Below are 23,656 nucleotides of genomic sequence, written 5' to 3'. Positions count from 1 at the left end.
ATATGCCACGGGAGAGGCCCTAGAAAAGGCAAAAAGACAAAAAATAAATAAATAAATAAAACATAGCACACACTTCAAAGTGTTGCACGAAGAGTGTGTGCCTCGAACATAGTAGGAGGTAAGTTGTCATCATTGTCGTCATTGCCTGGAGAGAGCCTGTCCTTGGCAGGAGGGAATGAAGCTTACACAGGAAGAAGAGCAGAGATCACCTGAGCTGAGAGATGGGGAAGAGGAGGAGAGAGGGAGAGAACTACAGAAACACAGAGAGATCTTTGACTACATTGTTTGAGCTCCTGGATCCAGCTACACTTTAAGCCAGAGCTACCCCTGCCATCCCAGATTTGTGACCCAGTAGATCTCATTCTTTGTGTAACCTACTTGACGTTAGCTTTCTGTCACTTGCAACACTAAATACAGACTTTTATACCAATAATTCTTGTAATAGTGATTCGAGGCCCAGAAAGTCAGCACTGAGTTAACACTCCCATCTCACAGAAAGGGACACTGTAGCCCAGAGATGGAGAGCACCTTGCCCAAGGCCCCAGAGCTAGGAAGGATGCACACCTAGCTATTGGACTTCAAACCCCATACTTTTAACACTTTCACAATATAGGTGACTACATATAAAAATAAGTTCATTTCCATTTTGCCTTCCTGATCTACCACCATCCTATTTAATCAGGTTTAATTCATTTTGTCTGCAAGATGTTCTGTACTTGCCAGGTTGCTAGTTGGGACTACAGCTAACACTTTTGGAGTTCTTACTACATGCTAGTTTTATATACATCAGTTCATTTACCCTTCCAACAAGCCTAGGAGGTAGGTACTAGCATTAACCCCATTTTACCAGTGAGGAAACAGGTATAGAGGGATGAGGTGACTTACTCCAGACCACTCTGTAAGAGACAGAGTCAAAATTCAAACCCAAGTCTCTGACTCCAGAGTCCATACTCTTCACCATTGTACTTGCCCAGACTCCAGGGTCTCCCCACCCTGGGAGCAGAGCTGGGACTTGGCACCCAGAATCACAATCCCTCCCTCCCTTCCTCTCCCCCTCCCTCCTTTTCTTCCACACTGCCTGCCTTTCTCATGGTGCTCTTGTGCCCAGCTCACCCCCTTTCCTTCTCTTAGCCTCATCAGTTTATAAACTCTTCCTTATACACAGACCCTTGGTTCCTAGCACCTTTGGTATCCTCTATGAGCCACACCTATGGAAAACCTAGCTATTTGAACCACAAGATCATTTAGCCCACCCATGCATTTGTTCACTCATTCACTCAACAGACATTTGTTGATTACCTACCAAATGCCAAACCCTTTGTATTAGTTGAAATTGGGATAAGCTAATAACAGCAAATACACACACACACACACACACACACACACACACACACACACGTGTGCGCACGTATATATATATATGCTTAAATTTTTAAAAGAATTCATTTCTTCCCCTGTAAAAGTCCAGGGGTAAACAATCCAAACCTGGTAGTGTGACACCTTCCAGCTTACTGCTTCACCAATCCTAGGGTGTGGGAGACTCCTCCTTGTGGTCCAAAATGGCAGCTACTGCACCAGCTGTCACATCCAAGTTCCAGGTAGCAGGAGGGAGAAGGGGGAAAGAATAAAGTGAAAGTTTCTCTGAAGTTGCCACCTGACACTTATACTGTAGCTTAGTGCTGCTGAAGTGCCACTAAATTGGCACCTGGATGCAAGAGAAGCTGGGAGATGTAGTCTTTGTTTGAGATACCATTCAGCTAAAATATTGAAGACTCTAGTAGTAAGGAAGAAGGAGAGATAGGCTGCAACTAGGGACACACCATGACTAAGCATAGGGGAAAGATGGTGAACAGGATTTGGTTCTCTGCACTCATGAAGCTTGCAGCCTATCAGAGAAACAGGTAATTAATAATAATAGGGGTCAAGTTATTGAACACTCTATTCCAAGTGTTTCCCTGGGGTTCTCAAACATTTTAGACTTGCAAGTTCTTTATGCTTTTAAAAAGTGTTTATGACCATAATAGAAATTAAAATCAATTCACCGGAGTTCCCATCATGGCTCAGTGATTAACGAATCTGACTAGGACCCATGAGGTTGCAGGTTCAATGCCTAGCCTTGCTCAGTGTGTTAAGGATCCAGCGTTGCCATGAGCTGTGGTGTAGGTTGCAGATGCGGCTCGGATCCCGCATTACCATGGCTGTGGTGTAGGCCGGTGGCCACAGCTCCAATTGGACCCCTAGCCTGGGAACTTACATATACCATAGGAGCAGCCCTAGAAAAAAATAAAAGGCAAAAAGACAAAAAATAATAATAATAATAATTTAAAAAAATAAAATAAATTCACTGTAATAGAAATTTAAACCAAGGATTTTTTTACAGCACTTAACTAATAATTAACTTAATAATTTAACCCATTACATGTTAGCATAAATTACGTGTGTGTGTACGTGTGTGTGTGTGTATATTTATTTGTGGCTGTACCCATGGCATATGGAAGTTACCAGGCCAGGGGTTGAATCCAAGCCTCAACTGCAGCAACGCTGAATCTATTAACCCACTCCACGAGCCAGGGATTGAACCTGTGCCTCCGCAGCAACCTGAGCCACTGCAGTCTGATTCTTAATTCACTGCGCCACAGTGACAACTCCCAATAATATATTTTAAAGAGACGTAACTGTATTTAACTACTGAGAAAAGGCTTTTTTCACATTTTTATAGATTAATATCTGACTTAATAGAAGATACTTGCATTCCCATAATTGTTGCAAATCATATTGTGTAGCCTCAGGAAAAATTCCACTGTGTACTTTTTAGAGAATAAAAATGTCCATTAATGTTTGGGAATTATGATGAAAATAGTTTCAACTTCACAGATCCCTGAAAGGGTTTTGAGGACCCTCAGCGTCCTGGACCACACCTTGAGAAATGCTGATGTAGTTGGATGCTCACAGTAACCCTATATAGTCATCATGATCAAGGTCACAAGTTTTCCTCAGAGCAAGGCACATTCAGGGAGCCTTCATAGTATCCTACAGCTCCAGTGTAGACAGGGCCAGGTCAAGAGGCTTGGTAAGTAGTTTAGCTTCCATCCTGAGGGTGGTAGGGCGCCATGGAGGGTTGTAAGCAAGGGTTCGTAGTGATCAGATTTGTGTTCTCCATAGAACATTCTGGGAAGAAGCACCAGTATCGCTCTCCTCGTGGTGTAGTTGGCTTTTTGGCACAGGGTCTTGGAGTGCTAACCCACCAAGCCAGCCTTAAGCAGCCCTGGCAAATATCACCAGCCATCCACACATCAGACCTACCCGGGAGACATGGCCTATGGGACAGTCAGCACCCAGGGTAGCTCTGACTCCTCTCCTTAGCCACTGTCCAAAATGAGTTTCCTTTAGCTAAAGGCAAGCAATCATAATAATAATATGCAACATTTAATATTGTGTTATGTCACACTTTGTTTTAAACCTTTACCTGTTACCTATTTTTTTCTGATGAGAAGATTTATAAAGTGCCCTCTGGAACTAGCCTGCCTGGATTCAAATTCCGTCTCTGCCACCTACCTACCATGTGATCTGAGCGATTGACTTAACCTCTCTGTGCTTCAATTTACTCTTCTGTAAAATGGGGATGATGATAGCTCCTATCTCACAGGTTGTTGTGAGGATTAAATGAATTCATACAAAGTGCTTAGGACAGCACCTGGCAAGTAATAAGCCCTCAGTGTATATATTTGCTCTTGTTAACATCACATCCATTTGAGGGATCTGCAGTTTATAGATGAGGACACTGGGGCTCACTTATTCATTCAGCAGATATGTATTGAGCACCCTGTCTGGTGCCATGTGCTCCTGTAGATTCTGCAGACAGAAATGGTAATGCCAAAAAGACACAGAGCCCCTGTATTTCAAGAGCCTATAGTCACATAAGGAAAATACAGTCTATGTTGGGGGTGGATGCAATAAAGAGAACGAAAGCTGAAATCGAGGATGGGGAGTATCGGGAGAGGTAGGAAGTGCAGGTGCTATTTAATGTATGTTGTTCAGTGGCCCTTCTTGATAAAATGACATTTGTACCAAGACCCAAGGGAAGTGAGGGGGCCAGAGGGTGACCATCAGGAGGAAGGGTACTCCAGGGAGAGGGAAGAGCCAAGTGCAAAGGCCCTGAGGTTGGACTGTGCTTGGGTTTTGTTTTTTGGGTTTGTTTGTTTGTTTGTTTGTTTTTGAGAAACAGGCACATCAGACAAGTGGACTGGGGACAGATCTTATAGGATCTGAGACAGGGCAAGGGTTTCAGATATTCTCTGAGTGGGACAGAAGACTTTGCCAAGTTTGAGTCCAGAGATGATCTGATCTGCCTTGTATTTTGAAAAGCTCACTTTGGATGCCATGTGAAGAATAAAGCTTAGGGGAACAAGGACAGAAGCAGGGGTCAGTTAGGGAGCTGCTTCTGCAAGATTTATAGATGAACTGGTTGTTCGTTATGAGAGAAAGGAGAGACAGGAATGATTGCAGGGGTTTGGGAGAGACAGACAGACACAGAGGGAGGGAGGATCCTCTCATGTCTCTTCTTATAAGGGCACTAATCCCATTCATGAGGGCTCCACCTTCCTGACTAAATTACCTCCCAAAGGTCCCCCCTCTCCAAATACCTTCACATTGAGGGTTAGGACTTCAGCATATGAACTTAATGGAGACATATTCAATCCATAGCATCAGCTGAGTAGCCTTAGATGAGTATTTTGGTTCTGTTTCCTTCCTCCCTCCCTTCCACCCTTCCTTCTTAAAACAACCACTGTTTTATTATTGCCCATGATTCTGTGGGTGGGGAGTTCATCCAGGGCACACTGGGAACAGCTGGTCTGCAGGTGATGTCCACTGAGGCTGGACCATCCAAAATGGCTTTTTCACTCACTGATGTCATGCCTCAGCCAACATGGGTGAGATGACTCACCCAGGGTTCTATATCTGGGGCCCCAAGTTCTTACTGTTGACTAGGTTCCTTGCTTTTCTCCCATGTCGTCTCTCTCAGAGCCCCTCCCTCTCTGTGTGGCCCCCTCCACATGGTCTCCCTTTGCCCTTTGGGTTTCTCACCATGTGATACTGGAGGAGGAAGGGCAGGCAAGAGGGAGGATGTGATAGCTGCCAGGTCTCAGGGGGCCTGGACCTGGGAATCCCAGATATTACTCCTGCCTCATTCTGGTTCATTCCTTAGTTCTTTTGAACCTGAGGTGTTCCATTTCTAAAAGAGGTAATGGTGATGGAGTTCCCGTCGTGGCACAGCAGAAAGAAATCCAACTAGGAACCATAAGGTTGTGGGTTCGATCCCTGGCCTCGCTCAGAGGGATAAGGATCTGGCATTGCTGTGAGTTGTGGTGTAGGTCGCAGAGGTGACTCAGATTGTGCATTGCTGTGGCTGTGGTGTAGGCCGGCAGGTTTAGCTCCGATTTGACCCCTAGCCTGGGAACCTCCATGTGCTGCAGGTGTGGCCCTAAAAAAAATAAAAATAAAAATAAAAAGCCAAAGAAGTAACGGTGATAATGCGCACTCCTCGGATCATCACAAGCTTCTTTACTACACTTATCATGCTCTAGTCCCTTCCTGGGGACCTATATTTTAGGTTCTTTTAATTTTTTTCTTTTTTGGATGCCCTACAGCATACAGAGTTCCCAGGCCAGGGATCAAATCAGAGTCACAGTTGCAACCTATGCTGCAGCTGCAGAACTTTTAACCCACTGCGCCAAGCTGAGAATTGAACCTGTGTCCTGGTGCTGCAGATACGGCACCAGTCCCATTGCACCACAGTGGGAATTCCTATTTTAGGTTCATTTGCTTATTCAATCCTTACAATCACTTTGGCGTGTTAGCGCCTGCTTACACTGGCTTGAGAGAGCTGATGGTTACATTTTCAGGAAATTTGCAAGCAGTCATTAAATCCTATGTAGCTTGAAATTGGCCTTGTGGGAGTATTTACACCACAAAAATTGGAAACATACATATCAGGGCCCATTTTTTTTTTTTTTCCAGAGAGCTGATTTGCCAACATACTATAGTGTGTGTGTGTGTGTGTGGTGGTCAACCTCATTAACAGATGAGAAAACCAAGGCTCAGAGAAGTTATTGTCCAAAATCAACCAGTTTGGTAGGTAGCAGATTTGACCTTTGAAGCCCCAAATCCCATGCCTTTAACTACTGTGCTGTCCTGCTGCAGATAAATGTGTATGAAAGAGATTTGTAAACAGGTAAAGCCATACAAATATTCATTATAAATTTGACGCAGAAAAAAGTCTTTCATCTCTGTCTATCCATTCTTTATATCATTGCACATTTATGCTGCTAACAACTGTCTGATTATGTCTCCCTTCCCTTCCTCTTTGCACCACCTTTCCCAGGTAGGTGCATTCCCCAACATTCTTCTTCCCTGTTTCTTTCTGGGGCTTCTCAGCATCCTGCTTGCCTTCATTTCCCTCTCCCTTCAGAGTCGGTCCTCTGTTGTTTCCTTGCTTCCCAATTCACTTTCGGTCCCTCCCCCATCCTAGCAGTAGGAAAGTCAGAATAGAATCCGCCTTTCCCGCCTCGACAGCTCCCGCCCCCTTTATCAGAATCCCAGCAGTGAACTCTCCATGCCCAAGTTCTGCAGCAATTGCTACTGTTCCCCCATCACTGGTGGCAGGGAGGCCAGACGGCTCAGAATCTGATCACTTTCCTTGTTCTCTGACACCCCAGAGAAACCACACATTCCATTTGGTGGTCGTCAGAAATAACAGGCTTAAGCAACCTGGAATTATAAAACTGCTTAATTAGAGAGAGATGGTTTCACTGGGATATGCCCAGTTTTCCCTGGTGGTTTTATCTCCTTCTCCAAGTGCCCCCCCCCCCCCGGAGCTAATTGCTACCTTTAGCGTGGTGCCACACAGACTCTCTCTCCCTTTATTTTATTTTTTGTGATATCAAGGCTGCTTACAAAGAGAAGTACTGTACTCTCGTCTGTGTTTCCACTCTCCTTCTCCATCGGTAAACTCCAGACATTGACCTGAGGAATAAGGGTGGAATTCTTATGCTTCAGAGGTCTCTCATTCTTAAATAAGCACCTACTATGCGCTCTGTGCTGGCGATACAACCAGGAGATAAGTTATCTTCAGGCTTGTGGTGCTCATAGTCCAGTGGGAGAGAGAGTGATTAGTACTAAAATATATTTTTTTTTAATATTGTGAGAAGTGCTCTAGAGGAATGATTTAAAGGGTGTAATGGGAGCACATAATTTAATGAAGGAGTCAGGGAGGGCTTCTCAAAGGAGGTGATAAGTTAGCTGAGACCCAGAGATGAACAGATGTTAGCTTGGCAAGGGGTAGTCTACCTGTCTACGGAAGAGGAGTTTGGGCTACAGAGCAAAACAGCTGAAAGAAGAGCCAAGAAGCTGGTCCCTGAGCCTGCTGTGAAATTCTGCAGATGGCTGTTGTCCCCATGATGACTTGACTTATCTAGGTTCAGATGTTGTAGACCAAGGATTGATAAACCATGGGCTACAGCTCAAGTATGCCCTAATACCTGTTTTTTGTGAATAAAGTTTTATTGGAACACAGCCATGCCTGTTTGTTTACTTATCTGTAGCTGAGGGGAATAGTGAGTGGTGACAGAGTATGACCTCAGAGCCAAAGTGGTCTCTCTCTGGCCTTTTGCAGAAAGAGATTGCCAACCCCTGTTCTAGACCCACTCATGAGGCAGGTAGGAAGCTTGGGGTCTGAACCAGGGGACCAGCCCATAGCTAGTGGAGCCTGAGAATGGGGGATCCAAAGACAATGACCAAGCCTCAGTAGGAGCAACAAAAGAGAGACAGTGGGCAACAGGGTCTGACCCAGGCTGTCTGATTCCCAAAGCTGTACTTTTTTTTTTTTTTTTGTTATTGTTGTTGTTGTTGTTGTTGCTATTTCTTGGGCCACTCCCGTGGCATATGGAGGTTCCCAGGCTAGGGGATGAATCAGAGCTGTAGCCACCGGCCTACGCCAGAGCCACAGCAACGCGGGATCCGAGCCGCGTCTGCAACCTACACCACAGCTCACGGCAACGCTGGATCGTTAACCCACTGAGCAAGGGCAGGGACTGAAGCCGCAACCTCATGGTTCCTAGTCGGATTCCTTAACCACTGCGCCACGACGGGAACTCCCAAAAGCTGTACTTTTAACCATCAAGCTCAGCTGGTTGTGCAAGAGTAGCCTGAGAGGGGGACAGCCAGGTCTGTAACCAGGATCAGCCAGATGCCACTGTGCAGGGGTTCCCTAAACACAGGGACATAGGACCTTTCACCATGAGGCCAGGTGGACTGAGCAGCAGGCCTCCCAGCAAGATGCCAAAAGATTGCCCATCCTTTCTGTCACCTCTAGGCTTCTGGAACACATTTCTTCCCTCATCCTGCCCACATTTCTTCACCATCCTGGTTCCTACTTATCCATTAAAATAGTGCTTCTCAAACTTGAACATGAGCACACATCTCCTGGGAATCTTGTTAAATTGCAGATTCTGATTCAGCAGGTCTGGGGCGAGGCCTAAGATTCTGCATTTCTCACAAGCTCCCAGGAGATGTTTATACTGTTGATCCTGGGACCACTCTTGGGGTAGCAAGGCTTTAAAGATCAGCTTAGATGACACCTTCTCTTAGAAGACTTACCTAATCAGACCCCACCTCCACTTCCACCCCATCCCTGTTGCCCCCTCAGTCCTGGTGCCCCCTCACACTCTCACCTCTAGCAGAATTCTACCGCACCTTATTGTAATTATTTGCTTAATATCTGGCTTTCTCATTGGTTTGTGAACCTCCTGCGGACAGAGATGGTTTCTTGGTTGTCTTATCACCAGAGCCTAGCACTGTGTCTGGTACATAGACGGTGTCCAGTAATGAAGAAATCAGGGGTGAAGGAGAGAGGAGGGCGCATCAATAAATGGGAGGGAAGGAGAAAAGGAAAGATGGATGGATGCAGGGGTGGATGCATGAATGGGAGAGAAAGAGGAAAGGAAGAAGGGAGAGTTTTTTGGAGGTGCATTGAAGGCAAGGAGGAGTGACAAAAGCCAGTTAAGGTTAAAAGTTGGGAGAGGAGTTCCCGTCATGGTTCAACGGTTAACAAACCCAACCAAGATCCATGAGGATTCCAGCTCAATCCCTGGCCTCACTCAGTGGGTTAAGGACCCAACATTTCCAGGAGCTGTGGTATAGGCCACAACTCGGATCTGGAATTGCTGCAGCTGCAATGTAGGCCGACAGCTGTAGCTCCAATTGGACCCCTAGCCTGGGAAACTCCATATGCCTCAGGTGCAGCCCTAAGAAGCAAAAAAAAAAAAAAAGACAGTTGGGAGAGACTGTGCTGTTGATCCAGAATGAGATGGAACCCGTGGATTATAACATGGGTATTCCGCAGAGCCCGGGGCCTGCTGTCAGGATGTGGATGAAGCTGGGCAGCCCTAGCCATCACTGATCTGCTACACTATTGCTCCAGCATCCATCATGCCATTGGCATATAAGACAAACATGGACATACGGCCAGCAAACACATGAAAAAATGCTCAACATCGTTGATTATAAGAGAAATGCAAATCAAAACTACCATGAGATACCACCTCACACCAGTCAGAATGGCCATAATTAATAAATCCACAAATAACAAGTGCTGGAGGGGTTGTGGAGAAAAGGGAACCCTCCTGCACTGTTGGTGGGAATGTAAACTGGTACAGCCACTATGGAGAACAGTTTGGAGATACCTTAGAAGCCTATACACAGAACTTCCATATGACCCCACAAAACCACTCTTGGGCATATATCCAGACAAAACTCTACTTAAAAGAGACACATGCAGCCGCATGTTCATTGCAGCACTATTCACAATAGCCAGGACATGGAAACAACCCAAATGTCCATCAACAGATGATTGGATTCGGAAGAGGTGGTATATATACACAATGGAATACTACTCAGCCATAAAAAAGAATGACATAATGCCATTTGCAGCAACGTGGATGGGACTAGAGAATCTCATACTGAGTGAAATGAGCCAGAAAGACAAAGACAAATACCATATGCTATCACTTATAACTGGAATCTGGAGTTCCCGTCGTGGAGCAGTGGTTAAGGAATCCGACTAGGAACCATGAGGTTGTGGGTTCGGTCCCTGCCCTTGTTCAGTGGGTTAACGATCCAGCGTTGCCGTGAGCTGTGGTGTAGGTTGCAGACGTGGCTCGGATCCCGCGTTGCTGTGGCTCTGGCGTAGGCCGGTGGCTACAGCTCCGATTGGACCCCTAGCCTGGGAACCTCCATATGCTGCGGGAGCGGCCCAAGAAATAGCAACAGCAACAACAACAAAAAACACTTATAACTGGAATCTAATATCCAGCACAAATGAACATCTCCACAGAAAAAAAAATCTTGGACTTGGAAAGAAGACTTGTGGCTGCCTGATGGGAGAGGGAGGGAGTGGGAGGGATCGGGAGCTTGGGCTTATCAGACACAACTTAGAATAGATTTACAAGGAGATCCTGCTGAGTAGCATTGAGAACTATGTCTAGATACTCATGTTGCAACAGAACAAAGGGTAGGGGAAAAAATGTAAATGTAATGTATACAAGTAAGGATAACTTGATCCCCTTGCTGTACAGTGGGAAAAAAAAAAAAGACAAACATGGTAGCTCTCCCCCACTTCTCTGCTCCCCAGTCACCTCCACCTCCTCACAGGCTCCGGCAGGAAACCAGCATTTCCCACCAGAGAATGTTCCCGGGGTCAGGGACTGGTAGGGAGTGGGTAGAGGGCCCTTGGAAAATAATGACCTCACCATGAGGAGGCAGCAAGACAGTCACAAAGGCCATGCATTGCAGTGAGTGGATGACTAGATGCCCTTCCTTGGTCATTAACAGATGTGGGTACATCTGCTTCAAGGGGTCCCCTTCCAAGCAGCCCATGCCAGCCTATCAAGACAGAATATAACAGGGTGGATATAAAGTCTCTGTCCACGTCTTATGCATCATCCATTTGTGGATAGACAACATATTTTTATAACCACCTTCTCCCTCTCAATTTAAACACATCATATGCTCAGTACAATAAAATTGGAAAAGGCAGAAAACCACAATGAAAATGAGTAGTTTCTGCATTCTGTATCTTTTCTTCTATAATATGAGCAATTCTCCAAATCAATAGGTATCCTTCACTAGGATGATTTCTTTTTAACTTCTTATTTTGAAATAATTTGAGGGTTCAAAATTGTAAAAGTAGTATAGAGAGTTTCCATATACCCCTCACTCAGCTTCCCCTAATGTTAACATCTAATAATACCATGGTACAATTAGCAAAGCCAGGAAATTAACACCAATACCATTACTGTTAACTAAACTACAGACCTTATCACATTTTGCCAGTTGTCCCACTAAAGTCTTTTTCCTGGTCTAGGATTGAATCCAGTATCCCATGTTGCATTTAGATAGATGCTTAGTCCTCTCTGATCTAACAGCTCTTTGGACTTTTCTTTTTTTAATTTATCTTTTATTAGGGAATAGTTGACTTACAGTGTTGAGTCAATTTCTGATGTACAGCAAAGTGACTCAGTCATACATGTATATACATTCTTTTTCTCATATTATCTTCCATCATGGTCTATCCCAAAAGACTGGATATAGTTCCCTGAACTATACAGTAGGACCTCAGTGCTTCTCAGTTCTAAATGTAATAGTTTGCATCTACTAACCCCAAACTCCCCATCCATCCCACTTCTTCCTCCTCCCCCTTGGCAACCATAAGTCCGTTCTCTATGTATGTGAGTCTGTTTCTGTTTGTAGATAGGTTCATTTGTGCCATAGCTTGGATTCCACATGTGAATGATAACATATGATATTAGTCTTTCTCTTTCTGACGTACTTCACTTAGTATGAGAACCTCTAGTTGCATCCATGTTGCTGCGAATGGCATTATTTTGTTCTTTTTATGGCTGAGTAATACTCCACTGTATATATATATACCACATCTTTTGTGTGTGTGTGTGTGTCTAATTTTTGTCTTTCTAGGGCCACACCCATGACATATGGAGGTTCCCAGGCTAAGCCTCCAATCAGAGCTGTAGCCACCGGCCTACACCACAGCCACAGCAATGCGGGATCTGGGCTTTGTTTGAGACCTATACCACAGCTCACAGCAATGCCAGATCCTCAACCCACTGAGCGAGGCCAGGGATTGCCCCTGCGTCCTCATGGACGCTAGTCAGGCTCATTAACCACTGAGCCACAACAGGAACTCCTATTACCACATCTTCTTAATCCATTCATCTGACCTTGGACTTTTCTTTGTTTTTTGTGATCTTCACGTTTTTGAAGGTATGGGACAGTTATCTTGTAGAATGTTTTTCAGTTTGGATTTGTCTCCTGTTTTCTCCTGATTTAATTGAGGTTATGAGTTTTTGCCCAAGTACCACATGAGTGATACTGTGTTCTTCTAGGTGCATCATATCAGAGGGTTCTGGCTTGAATGTGGCTTAATCACAGGGATATTAGCCTTGATCACTTGGTTAAGGTTGGATGTGCTGAATTTCTTCACTGTAAAGTTACTCTTTTTCAGGATGATATTTGAATGGCTATATGGCTCTGCATTACAGATCTCTACTTTAACCAGACCCTGTTTTTGTGCATTTAGTTTGTTACCTGTTTTTGCTTGTACTCTTACAAAGAATGCTGCCATGACCATTCTTACTGGCACATCTGTTAGCACATGTTTTTCATAATTAGGATAAATACCTAGAAGGAGAATTGCTGCAGCAAAGATTATTCACATTTTTAAGGCTCTGCATGCCTGGGCTATTTGTTTCATTCAGTTTTATTGAGATGTATAACATTGTATATCTGTACAACAAAATGTATAGATTTGAAGCACACATTTCAATGAGTTTTGGCAAATGTATACACATGTGTAACCACTCCCCATCGCTATGTAAAATATGCATTTTAAAAATCTAAAATCTAAAATTTTTTTCATTCCCCAAAATTCCTTGATGCCCCCTTATAGTCATTCTTCCCCCAGGTCACACCAGTCAACGACTGATCTTATTTCCATCACTTCAGTTTAATTTTGAAGTGAATTAAGTGAATTAAGAATAGAATTAAGTCTGTTCTCGGACTTTATGTAAATCTGAATTACACGGTAGCTACTCTTTTGTAAGTGTCTCCTTTGATTGGAGAGATCTATCCATGTCTGAGATCTATCCATGTTGTTGTGTATATCAAACACTTGCTCATTTTTTATTACTAAGTACTATCCTGCTGTATAAATATACCACCATGTGTTTATCCATCCTCCCATTGATGGATGTTTGGGCTATTTCCAGTTTGGGGATATTATGAAGAAAGGTGCTGTGAACATTTGCCTACAAATGGACATATGTTTTCATTTCCCTCAGGTGCACACCTGGGAGTGGAATTACTGGGTCATAAGTAGGTGTCTGTTTTACTTTATTAGACACGACAGGGTGGCTTCTTATCATGTCCATTGTATAGCACAGGCCCCAGAAAGCTTGAGGGACTTGAGTAAAAGCCAAGGGAGGGTTAGTTCCCCTAGTGGCTCAGCAGGTTAAGAACCCAACTAGTATCCATGAGGACATGGGTTCGATCCCTGGCCTTGCCCAGCAGGTTAAGGATCTGACATTGCCACAGGCTGCAGCAAAGGTCACAGATGTGGCTCAAATCCACTGTTGGTATGGCTGTGGCATAGGCTGACAGCTGCAGCTCCAGTTCTACCCCTAGCCTGGGAACTTCCATATGCCACAGATGTGGCCAAGAAGGAAAAAAAAAAAAAAAAGCCAATGGAGGAAGGGAAATAATCCCTGCCCTGTGCCAGGCACAACACTAGATGCTTTTCTTGTTTATTTCCTTTCATCTTCAGAGCAGCCCTTGAAGGTAGGAATTGTGATTCCCATTCTATAGATGAGGACAGTGAGGCTCACAAACATACAGCAAGATAAGATTCCGAGATCTGAGCCTCCAAGTCCATGTTCTTTCACCAGATATGATCCTGCCTCCTTGATGGTGGAGCTGGGCAGGAGAACACATTTTCTCCTCTTCTTCTCTGCCTGTTCTTACCTGCATCCTGTGGTCCACCCTACCTGTGCCTGTAAGGACAGTCACCTATGATTCCTGGGTCAGCCCTCTAGAGATGAGAGTGATTTGTGGGTTGGGTCAGGGACTGCGCCCTCATGATTGGCTACAAGCCCTTAAAGCCACAGCAGGCACCAGGGAGTGACCCACGTTCCAACCCTCTTCAAAATGTGTCCAGTTTCCCCCTCCCCGAAATGCGATCCTCAGGGTGTTGGTCTCCTGGGCTGGTGGGCAGCGGGCGAGGGCAGTGGGCAGGGGCCACGTCTCCCCTGTCACACTGCAGGCCCATTAGGAGAGGGCCTGAGTGCTTTCCAAAGCTGATTAATGGGCTGCCTGTGACCTGGAATGTCATTACTCCCTGGGTTGCCCCCCCCCAACTGAGTCCTTTGGGTCTTTAATGCTAATAATAATTGATGCTTTCTGTGTGGTTGCAGGGAAAGTTCTATCTGGTCATCGAGGAGTTGAGCCAGCTGTTCCGATCACTTGTTCCCATCCAACTGTGGTATAAATACATCATGGGTGATGACGCCTCCAACAGCTACTTCCTGGGAGGGGTCCTGATCATTCTCTACAGCCTCTGCAAGGTGAGGTGGCCTGGGGGCTGGGGGTCTGGCCTAAGGAAGACTCACTCAATAGCCAGGCCTGTGGGCAAGGGGAAGAGGGAAGCCTGGAATAACATCCTAATCTCCTTTTGTTTAATTGAAAAATTAAATTCACACAATATGAAATTAACTACTAAGTTTCACATTTTTTGTTTGTTTGTTTGTTTGTTTGTTTGTTTTTAGGGCCACACCTGTGGCATATGGCAATGCCCAGGTTAGGGGTTGAATCAGAGCTGCAGCTGCAGCCTACACCACAGCCATAGCAATGTGGGATCTGAACCGTGTCTTCACTTACACCACAGCTCACAGCAACGCCAGATCCCTGACCCACTGAGGTGGGGCCAGGGATGGAACCTGCATCCTTATGGACACTAGTCAGGTTTCCGCTGAGCCACAATGGGAACTCCAGCTGCTAAGCTTTTTATAATGAACAATTCAGTGGCATTTAGCAGGTCCTCAGTGTGGCACCACCACCAGTTCTATCTAGTTCCAAGATATTTTCAAAAGAAACCCTGTAGCCATGAAGCAGTCACTCTTCCTTCCTCTACCAGCCCCTGGCCACCACTAGTCTACCTCTGTCTCTATGGATTTACCTTTTCTGGACATTTCATAGAACTGGAGTCATACAATATGTAACCTTTAGTGTCTGGCTGCTTTCACTTAGCATCATGTTTCTGAGGTTCCTCCACATTATGGAGTTATATCAGGAATTCACTCCTTTTTATGGTTACAGCCCCCTAATTTCTTGCCCATGAAGCTCATCATATGCCAGCCTTTCACATCATCTTCACAACAGCTCTTCAAGGTACATACCATCATCTCTCCTGTATTATGGGTGAGGGTGCCAAGGCCCAGAGAAGTAACTAACATCACTCAGCTAGTGATCACAGAACAAGCATCAAACCCAGGCAGGCTGCCTCCAAGGCCTGGAGCTCTCAACCCACCAGCAACACTGCCATGGCCCTTGTTTTCTGTTCCTCTGAAATTGCACACCCTCAACTCTGCAAATCAGTATGCCTTAATTCCCTTTTCATCATTAATACAAATCAGGTTTCTCCCCCCAACAATAAGCACATCCTCCTCTTTCTTTTTTTCCCATCTATTTCTGGCTTCAGAGAATCCTGCGGGAATGCATGTGTTCCCTTTCCTTCCTCCCACAGGACTAGGCAGGTAAGGCAATCCATGCAGTGTCAGCCATTGGGTCTTCTCTTGCCTGATCCTGATCTGCTGGCAGGGGCTGACTGGAGTGCTAGACAGAGAAGGACGATCAAACCTGGCTTAGAGGAAGAGTGCTGTGATCCATTAGCAATGCCTGCCTGCTAATGGAGTGCGGCTTGGGAGTGGGGAAAGGCAGTAGGCACACCATATATTTGCTGTCCTGGCCCCCTTGGCAGGCGAGACTGCTGATGGAAGGCAGCAAGACAAAAGCCAAGCTAAACTGACAGGAACGAGGAGTTTGAAATGGGAGAATGTTCCCTAAAAATGTGTGCAGTGAAAGATGAAGAGGGTCCATGCAGGTTGTTCAGGAATGGGGAGAGAGATCTTAAACAATCCTTGGATACTTTTCAGCCATTGCTCTGCTCTCTCATTTCAGTCATTCGATATCTGTGGCCGCTTGGGTGGTGTTAGGAAAGCCCTGAAGCTTCTCTGCACCTCTCAGGTAAGCTGGCTTCTCATGGTCCTAACTGAGGTCACAGGAACCAGGAGCCGGGAACAAATCTCTGTGCCTCTGAAGGTGTCTCTGCAGCGAGGGACCACAGCTGTGCTTGTCTCTCTCAAACAGAATTACGGAGTCCGGGCCACTGGACAGCAGTGCACAGAAGCTGGTGATATCTGTGCCATCTGCCAGGCCGAGTTCCGAGAGCCTCTGATCCTTATGTGTCAGGTGAGCAGTGCTGGGTGGGGCCACTGGAAACCAAAGGTAGGAGACTTCAGGGTCCTGCCCCATGTAGAGGTCCCAAGTGCCTGTACTGTTGGGGCTCTGAGATGGGTGTTTGGGGCAGTGTGGTCAATCGTGGAGTCCATCAAACCCAACTTCAAATCTCAGTTCTGCCTTTTACTAGCTGGCTGCCCTTGGGCAGGTTACCTCACCTCTCTGACCCTTGGCCTCATCAGTAAAATGAGGACAATGAAAAATTCAGTATGGAGTTCCCGTTGTGGCTCAGCAGTAATGAACCCACCTAGGATCTGTGAGGATGTGGGTTCAATCCCTGGCCTCACTCAGTGGGTTAAGGGTCCAACATTGCTGTGAACTGTGGTGTAAGTCGCAGACACAGTTTGGATCCCACATTGCTGTGGCTGTGGCATAGGCTGGCAGCTGCAGCTCCAATTTAACCCCTAGCCTGGGAACTTCCAAATACCATGGGTGTGGCCCTAAAAATAAAAAAAAAATTTTTTTAAAAGAAAAATTCAGTATGGTATAGTGTCAGAATATCCTGAGTGGATCTCAGCAGCACTGTGGACCATGGGTGTCTCAGTCCATCTCCCTGAGCCTTGGTTGTTCTCATTTATAAAATGGGTATTATAACAATGCCCACTTCATAGAGCTATTCTATGATTAAATGAGATCATCTCTAGAAAGAGCTAAATGTGAATTATTCAGCCCTAAAAGTTGCTGTTATTACAGTTATTAATATCATTATAATTATTATTACTGTTTATTTTCATTATTGGTTGTGAGGTAACAACAGCAGTAGGTACTGGTCAGTCCCTTTTAAGTTCCTGAGTTTATCCCTTCTCCCCCCACCTCCTCCTGATGTTGGGGGCTGAGATTGTCAATTCAGCAAATGTGTGTGAGTCAAAGCATCCTGTCACACACTGGGGAAGGGAGGCAGAGGGCATACAGACCCTGTCCCCTTCTCTAGAAGCACACGGTCTCCTTGGGGAAACAGACACATACATAAATAACTATGAAACAAGGCAGGCAGTGATAAGTGCTGTGTAAGAGAGATTCATGCAGCATCCCAGGGGACCGGGCCAGAGAGCGATGAGTTAGAGGTTGAGCAGGCTGTCGGGGAGACAGCCTGCAGACTAGAAGGAATGGGAGAGCATATGACTCCCTGTCACCACCACCACCTGCCGGGGATAAGAGGACAGGAGATGGAGTCCTTTTTGGACATCAGCAAGGTTTATTTTTTGGGGGGTGGGAGGCTTTGGTGTTTGAGAATGTTTAGGTTTGCTTTTAATTTTTAATTGTATTTATTTTAAAATTGAGCATAAACTTATATGGCTCCAAAATTCAAAAATGAAATGAAGAAGCCATGATGACTAAATGCAGTGTGGGACCTGGAATGGAGAGAGGACAGGAGAGAAAAACTAGTCTCATGAAATCTGAAGGAAGTCTGGAGTTGAGTCCATAGTCACACATCCATGTGGTTTCTTAGCTTTGACAAACGTTCCACAGCAACACAAGAGGATAATGTTAGGGGAGACTGGAACTGGGTAAGGGGTATCCAAGAGCTTTCTGTACTACCTTTGCAACTTTTCTGTAAGTCTAAAATTATTCCAGAATTAAAAGTTTATTATAAATATTTTAAAGATACAAAAAGGGAGGTGGTAACAGGGTTCCTACCCTTGTCCTCAGCTCCCCAGGTCCTAAATACCCACGTGGGCAACCATTCTTGCCAGTTTCTTGTATATCTCAGAGATGCTTTGCATGTGCACACACACACACACACACAAACATCGTTTTCAAAAAGATGCAAGTTATTGTACCTTCTACCCAAGCTGTATTCTGCGTCTTTCCCTTTTGACTTGAAACTGCCTGAAGAGATGACTCCTTATTTGCATAACATCACATTTTATGAATAGATCCTCATTTGTTTAACCATTCTCCTATTGGTGGGCATTTAGTTCATATTCTTTTGTTATTACCACTATGGCTTTCAGGAGAGATCAGGAATCCGGGAGATCTGTATAACGCCTACCTGGGCACATCATGTAGATTAAATGACTTAATTTAGGTGAAGCATTTAGAATTGCTCCTGGCACGTGGTCAGGGTTCCATAAATATTAGCTCTCATTGGCACATATTCCGTTTCACATGTGTGCAAGATCTTAGTAGGATAAGTTCCTGGTGGTAGCATTACTGGGACAGAGGGTATACAATTCTGACATATTGCTAAACCGCCCTCCATAAAGAGTGTCTCCCCAGTGCAAAGCATGCTGTGCCCTCTTGCTCCCCTCCCTCACCAACACACCGCCGTTATCAAGCCTTTTTTGAGCCTTGCCAATCTGACAGGTGACAAACGCTATCTCGGTGCAGTTTTTAATTTGCATTTGCCTAATTATGAGAGCAGATGAGCATCTTTTCATATGCTTCAGAGCCATCTGTATTTCCTTCTCCATAGCAGCGCTTATTTGAACATGATGTCAAGGTGAAAGTTTTTCTTCTTCCTTGCTGGCAGTCTCGCTAGGCCTTAGTCTGTGTGTCTTTTCCCCCATTCTTCTCCCAGTACCACTCCATCTTCCCACAGCTGGATTAGAATTGGTGGGAGGGGTTGACAGGACACTGTCATCTCAGCTCTAGGAGCTATAGCCACACCCAGTGGTGGTGGAAGCCCACATACATGGCCAGGCCTAGCACTGTCTAAGTCTTGCTTTACTGCTGTGAGCCGGGCTTAGAAGGGCAGAGATGACTTCCGCAGGGGAAAGGACCTTGTTCATTCCTAAATGTACTGAATGAAAGAACAAATGAATGAAAGAGTCAAGTGTTACATCCTCAATAAAGGCTTCCCTAATTCTGTATCCCCAGACTAGGTAGTACCCCCCGCACTATGTTTTTGTCTCATAGCACTTATTCCACTTGACAGCTAGATGGTTAACTGGGCAACTAATTGTCTCCTCTTTGCCAAATTATAAGTCACTTGAGAGTGGTGACCGTGTCTGTCTTGTTTAGTAGTGGAATCACAGCTGTGACTCAGTAAACCTTAGATGGATAGAATGGGAAGGACGGACGGATGGGATAGGTGAGATGGATGGATGGAATGGGATGGATGGATGAGTGGGATGGACATGGATGGTAGCCAAGTGGAGGGGTGAGTGGGTGAGTGCAAAGTGAGTAGATAGAGGTAAATGTGTGGGTGACTGGGAGGATAGGCAAATGGATTGACAGATGGGTGGGTAAATAGGTGGGTAGATGGGGAAATGGATGGGTGGACGAATGGACAGTTGGGTAGATGGAAGGATGGACCAGTGGATAGATGAACAGGTCAGATAGATGAGCAGATAGATAAAGAGCCTGCTGGGCTAATAGAACATTCTGTCTCCCCTTCAAAGGGCCATCAGATTAAGCTCAGTGGGTCATAGTCACACCCACCACTGCCCCCCAGAGCCGGGGCCTGAGAAGCAGAGTGTCCGTTGAAGCTAGACAGGCTGACACTGAGCCTGCCCAGAGGTTAGAGCTCTCTGCTCAGATGAGCACGCTTGCCTGGTTAGTCACCCCACAGTATTTATGACACGCCTCCTGCCAGGCTGCAAGGGGGTCAGCATTTTGAACACAAAGTCAGAAACTGTGTGTATAAAGGACTCCTTGCCAAAAGGGCCAGAGTGTGTTACAGAACAAACTGCCCCCCAGTTCTCAGTCACTGTGAGTTTGTTTGCAGAGGGCTGGTGATACAAAAGAAAGAGGGCAAGAACATAGCAACCCATATTGATTTCGTGCTCACAGGTGCCTCACACTTGATGCTTTCTGGGAGGCTTACCTGTTTGCATCCTTACAGACACCTGATGAGAGAACTAATAGCCGTATTGTACAGAGGAGACAGGCTTAGAGAGCCTGCTCTGAATCTTGGCGAAGGACACAGAGAGTCTGGATGGAACCCAGGGTGAGAGTGAGGTGTCGATCCCACCCTAGGGGCACCTCACCCAACTCCATGCCAGGAAACTGGAAGGGCCCCTCCTCCCCCTCCCTCTGTAGGGGCTCCTTTGTTCTCCAGATGCTGGAGGCAGCCCAGCCCCTGTATGGGCCTGTGTTCTTTGAATCTAATTTGGCACCAGATTCTGTACTGCCTCATTCTCTGAGAAGAAGACTGGGAGCCCTGGAGGCCAGGGACCAGGTCTTGATCATCTGATACTTCTAAAATCTCCCACCTGACCTTCCCTAGAAGGCATTCATCTGTCAGCTATGTTTACAGAGCCTCTAGTCAGTGCAGGCTCTGGGCTGGGCAATGGGAATGCAACAGTCACTATCTTTGTGGGCAGCTGCTGGGTCTGCTGACTCCTGGGTCCTGCCCTTCAGACTATAATGAGAATTTGGGCATGGCCTTCAAGGCTCTGCGCGGCCTGCTCACCTCCTTTCCCCTGCTCCCCACCTCACTGCTGCCACACTGGCCATCCTTGAGGACCTCAAACACTTTCCCATCTCAGAAGCTCTGCACAGCTTTTCCCTTCAGCCTGGAATGCTCTATCCCCACCTCCTCTCTTCACCCACTTAACTCCTAAACATCCTTTAGGCCTAGATCAGACTAGTCCCCCTTTTACGTACTCCTATAGCATCATGGAGCTCTTCTCTCGAACACCATCTATGATTAAGCACCTACTGCATACTCTGCTAGGAATGAGTTTATAAGAAGCTTACAGTCGGGCATGGAGAGACAGAAAATAAACAATAAAAAGATATAATGATAACTATCACTGTATAATAGCCAACACTTGTAGAAGACTTACTCTGCATTCATAAGTCTCATTGCATTCATAAGTTGCTGACATTTCGATTCTTCATCTCTAAATGTTTCAGCAAATGTCTCTCAAGAATAAGGACATTCTCTCCATGGCCTCAATTCTGCTATCACACCCAGGAAATGTAGACTTGTCATAAAATACTAGTATTCAAATATATATTCAAATTTCTTCAGTCATCTTCAAATTATCCTTTATGGCTAGGGTTTTCCCCCATCCAGGAGCCAATCAACAATCATATACTGAGTTTGATTATCTTGTGAAAGTGCCTTTAATGTTAACCTTCCTATGAGGGGAGTGGTAGTGTCCCCATTTTACAGATGAGAAAACAGAGGCACAGGGAAGTGAAATCACTTATCAAATTTATACAGTCAGAGAGGGGTAGAACCCGTTAATGTTTCCAGTCTCCCCAACTTTCTTTTGGAACCTTGGGGTCTGCTCTCAACACACCCACCAAAGTGTCCTTTTTAAAATACAAATCATCAAGTTAGTCCTCTGCTCAGAACCTCACCATGGCTCCCTCCTTCTCTCAGAATAAAAGCCAAAGCCCTACACAACCCTCTGATTTCATCCACCTTCCACTCCAGACTGAGTCCCATTCTGCTTGCTCTTCCTCCAGCACACCAGGCACACTCCTGCCTCAGGACTTTTGCACATGCTATTCCCTCTGCCAGGAGCACTCTTACCGTATGCCACCATGCCTGACTCCTCACCCTCCTTTAAGCTTTACCTAAATATCGGTATCTTAGGGGCATCCTCCCAGGCCACCCATCTACCATCGCAGGCCTCCCAAGCCCTCCTCTCCCCGCTTCTCTGCTTTTCTGTCATAGCAACTCTGACTGACTCTTAGAAATCTGACTTCTCAGAGATCCATTTCGCCACTTGTCCCCCCAGCTAGAATGCAGCTCCGTGAGGGCTGGGATTGTCTGTTTTGTTTGCCTCTGGGTCCTAGCTCCTTGAACCAAGGTGGGCACAGGGTGGCTGCTCGATAAAGCATTCCCAGTGGTTCTGATCGCTGTCCCTGCAGCACGTGTTCTGTGAGGAGTGCCTCTGCCTCTGGCTGGATCGAGAGCGCACCTGCCCACTCTGCCGCTCGGTTGCCGTGGATACTCTACGCTGCTGGAAGGATGGGGCCACCTCGGCACACTTCCAGGTGTACTAGGGCTGACGACTGCGCCATCAACTAGGGACCCCTGCACACCAGGGAGGTCACGGAGATTCAGCGGTGTTGGGTCCAACTCTGGGGACTTCCTGGAACAAAGGCCTCAAGCACGAACTGTCCCTCCCCCTGCCTCATTCCATCTCTTCCCCTAAAGCCAGGCCGCTATCCTGCCTGCCTTCACCTTCCTCTCTCATTCTGTTCGTGTTCTCTTCATCCTTCCTCTACACATGGGGAAGCCGTCTCACTCAGACTTATATCCACCTTCCCTCCACATCAAGGAACTAGTGACAGACCGAGTACCAGACAGCCCGTGGTGACCTAATACCTGATGCTGCAAGTGAGAGAGCCCTGGAGATACTGCTTTCCCTCAAATGGCCCAGGTCCACAGAGAAGAATCACTGTGAAGTATTTTCCAAGTACAAATGCTGAGCCCCACCTTATACCTAAATAACCTAGTGGACCAGACAGTGTAAACCAGGCATAGCATCGAGCCTCCTGCCTCGACGGCCTCCTGTAATCCTCTCAGCAGCCCTCTGTGGAAGTACTGTGTGTTTTCCATTTCACAGATAAGGAAACTGAGGCTCATGGCAAGCAGTGATGAACCGAGTTTCCAACCCAGGCGTGTCCGGCTTCAGAGCCTGACTCTTAACCATATGCTCACCAGCTGCTCAGACACTGCAGGCATGGAGCCCAGCAGGCATGGGTTTTTTTTTTTAAAGCACAAGAGGTAATTCCGATGCCCATCAATGGCTCGGGTGCATAGCCTGGGCGATTAGACTGCACTGAGAGTGTTGCTCTAAGTGAACACTAGCTCCTGAAATCTAGTTGTGGCTGGGTCCATGGAAAGACGTGGTCCTTAAAATCGCTGTTTTGCTGGTCTCTGGCTGGGATGCTCAACCATGATTGGGTATCAAGAAAGGCTAGTTCTGGTGCAGATGCATCACTGGGTGTCCACTTCCATCTTTATTTCTCTCCTCCCTCTTTTGCCCTCCCCCTCACTTAAGTCTCAGGCTTGTCAGCAGCTCCTGTGGCCATTGCCTTCTCGCCTGGTGGCCTTCAGAGCAAAAGGCATGATCCATGTTATGGATTTTTCCACAAGCCAGGGTGG

The 23,656-nt window shown here is 46.0% G+C and overlaps 1 protein-coding gene across 2 annotated transcripts in view; it reads left to right on the top strand.

Annotated features, from left to right (window-relative positions):
• The window catches only part of RNFT2 (ring finger protein, transmembrane 2), a 68,962-nt gene extending 45,513 nt beyond the window's left edge, over positions 1-23,449 (top strand). For both annotated transcript variants that reach the window (XM_047761505.1, XM_047761506.1), the window contains exons 8-11: positions 14,541-14,690; positions 16,303-16,368; positions 16,492-16,593; positions 22,414-23,449. In XM_047761505.1, the coding sequence (XP_047617461.1) occupies positions 14,541-14,690; positions 16,303-16,368; positions 16,492-16,593; positions 22,414-22,548 (453 nt within the window). In that variant the 3' untranslated portion in view covers positions 22,549-23,449. The remainder of the gene's footprint in view (positions 1-14,540; positions 14,691-16,302; positions 16,369-16,491; positions 16,594-22,413) is intronic.
• The last annotated feature ends 207 nt before the right edge of the window (positions 23,450-23,656 follow it).

Source organism: Phacochoerus africanus, chromosome 15 (genome assembly GCF_016906955.1).
Source record: "Phacochoerus africanus isolate WHEZ1 chromosome 15, ROS_Pafr_v1, whole genome shotgun sequence".
Lineage (NCBI taxonomy): Eukaryota > Metazoa > Chordata > Mammalia > Artiodactyla > Suidae > Phacochoerus > Phacochoerus africanus.
The sequence above is the reverse complement of the archived record's forward strand: the minus strand, read 5'-3'. Positions and strand labels throughout refer to the sequence as shown.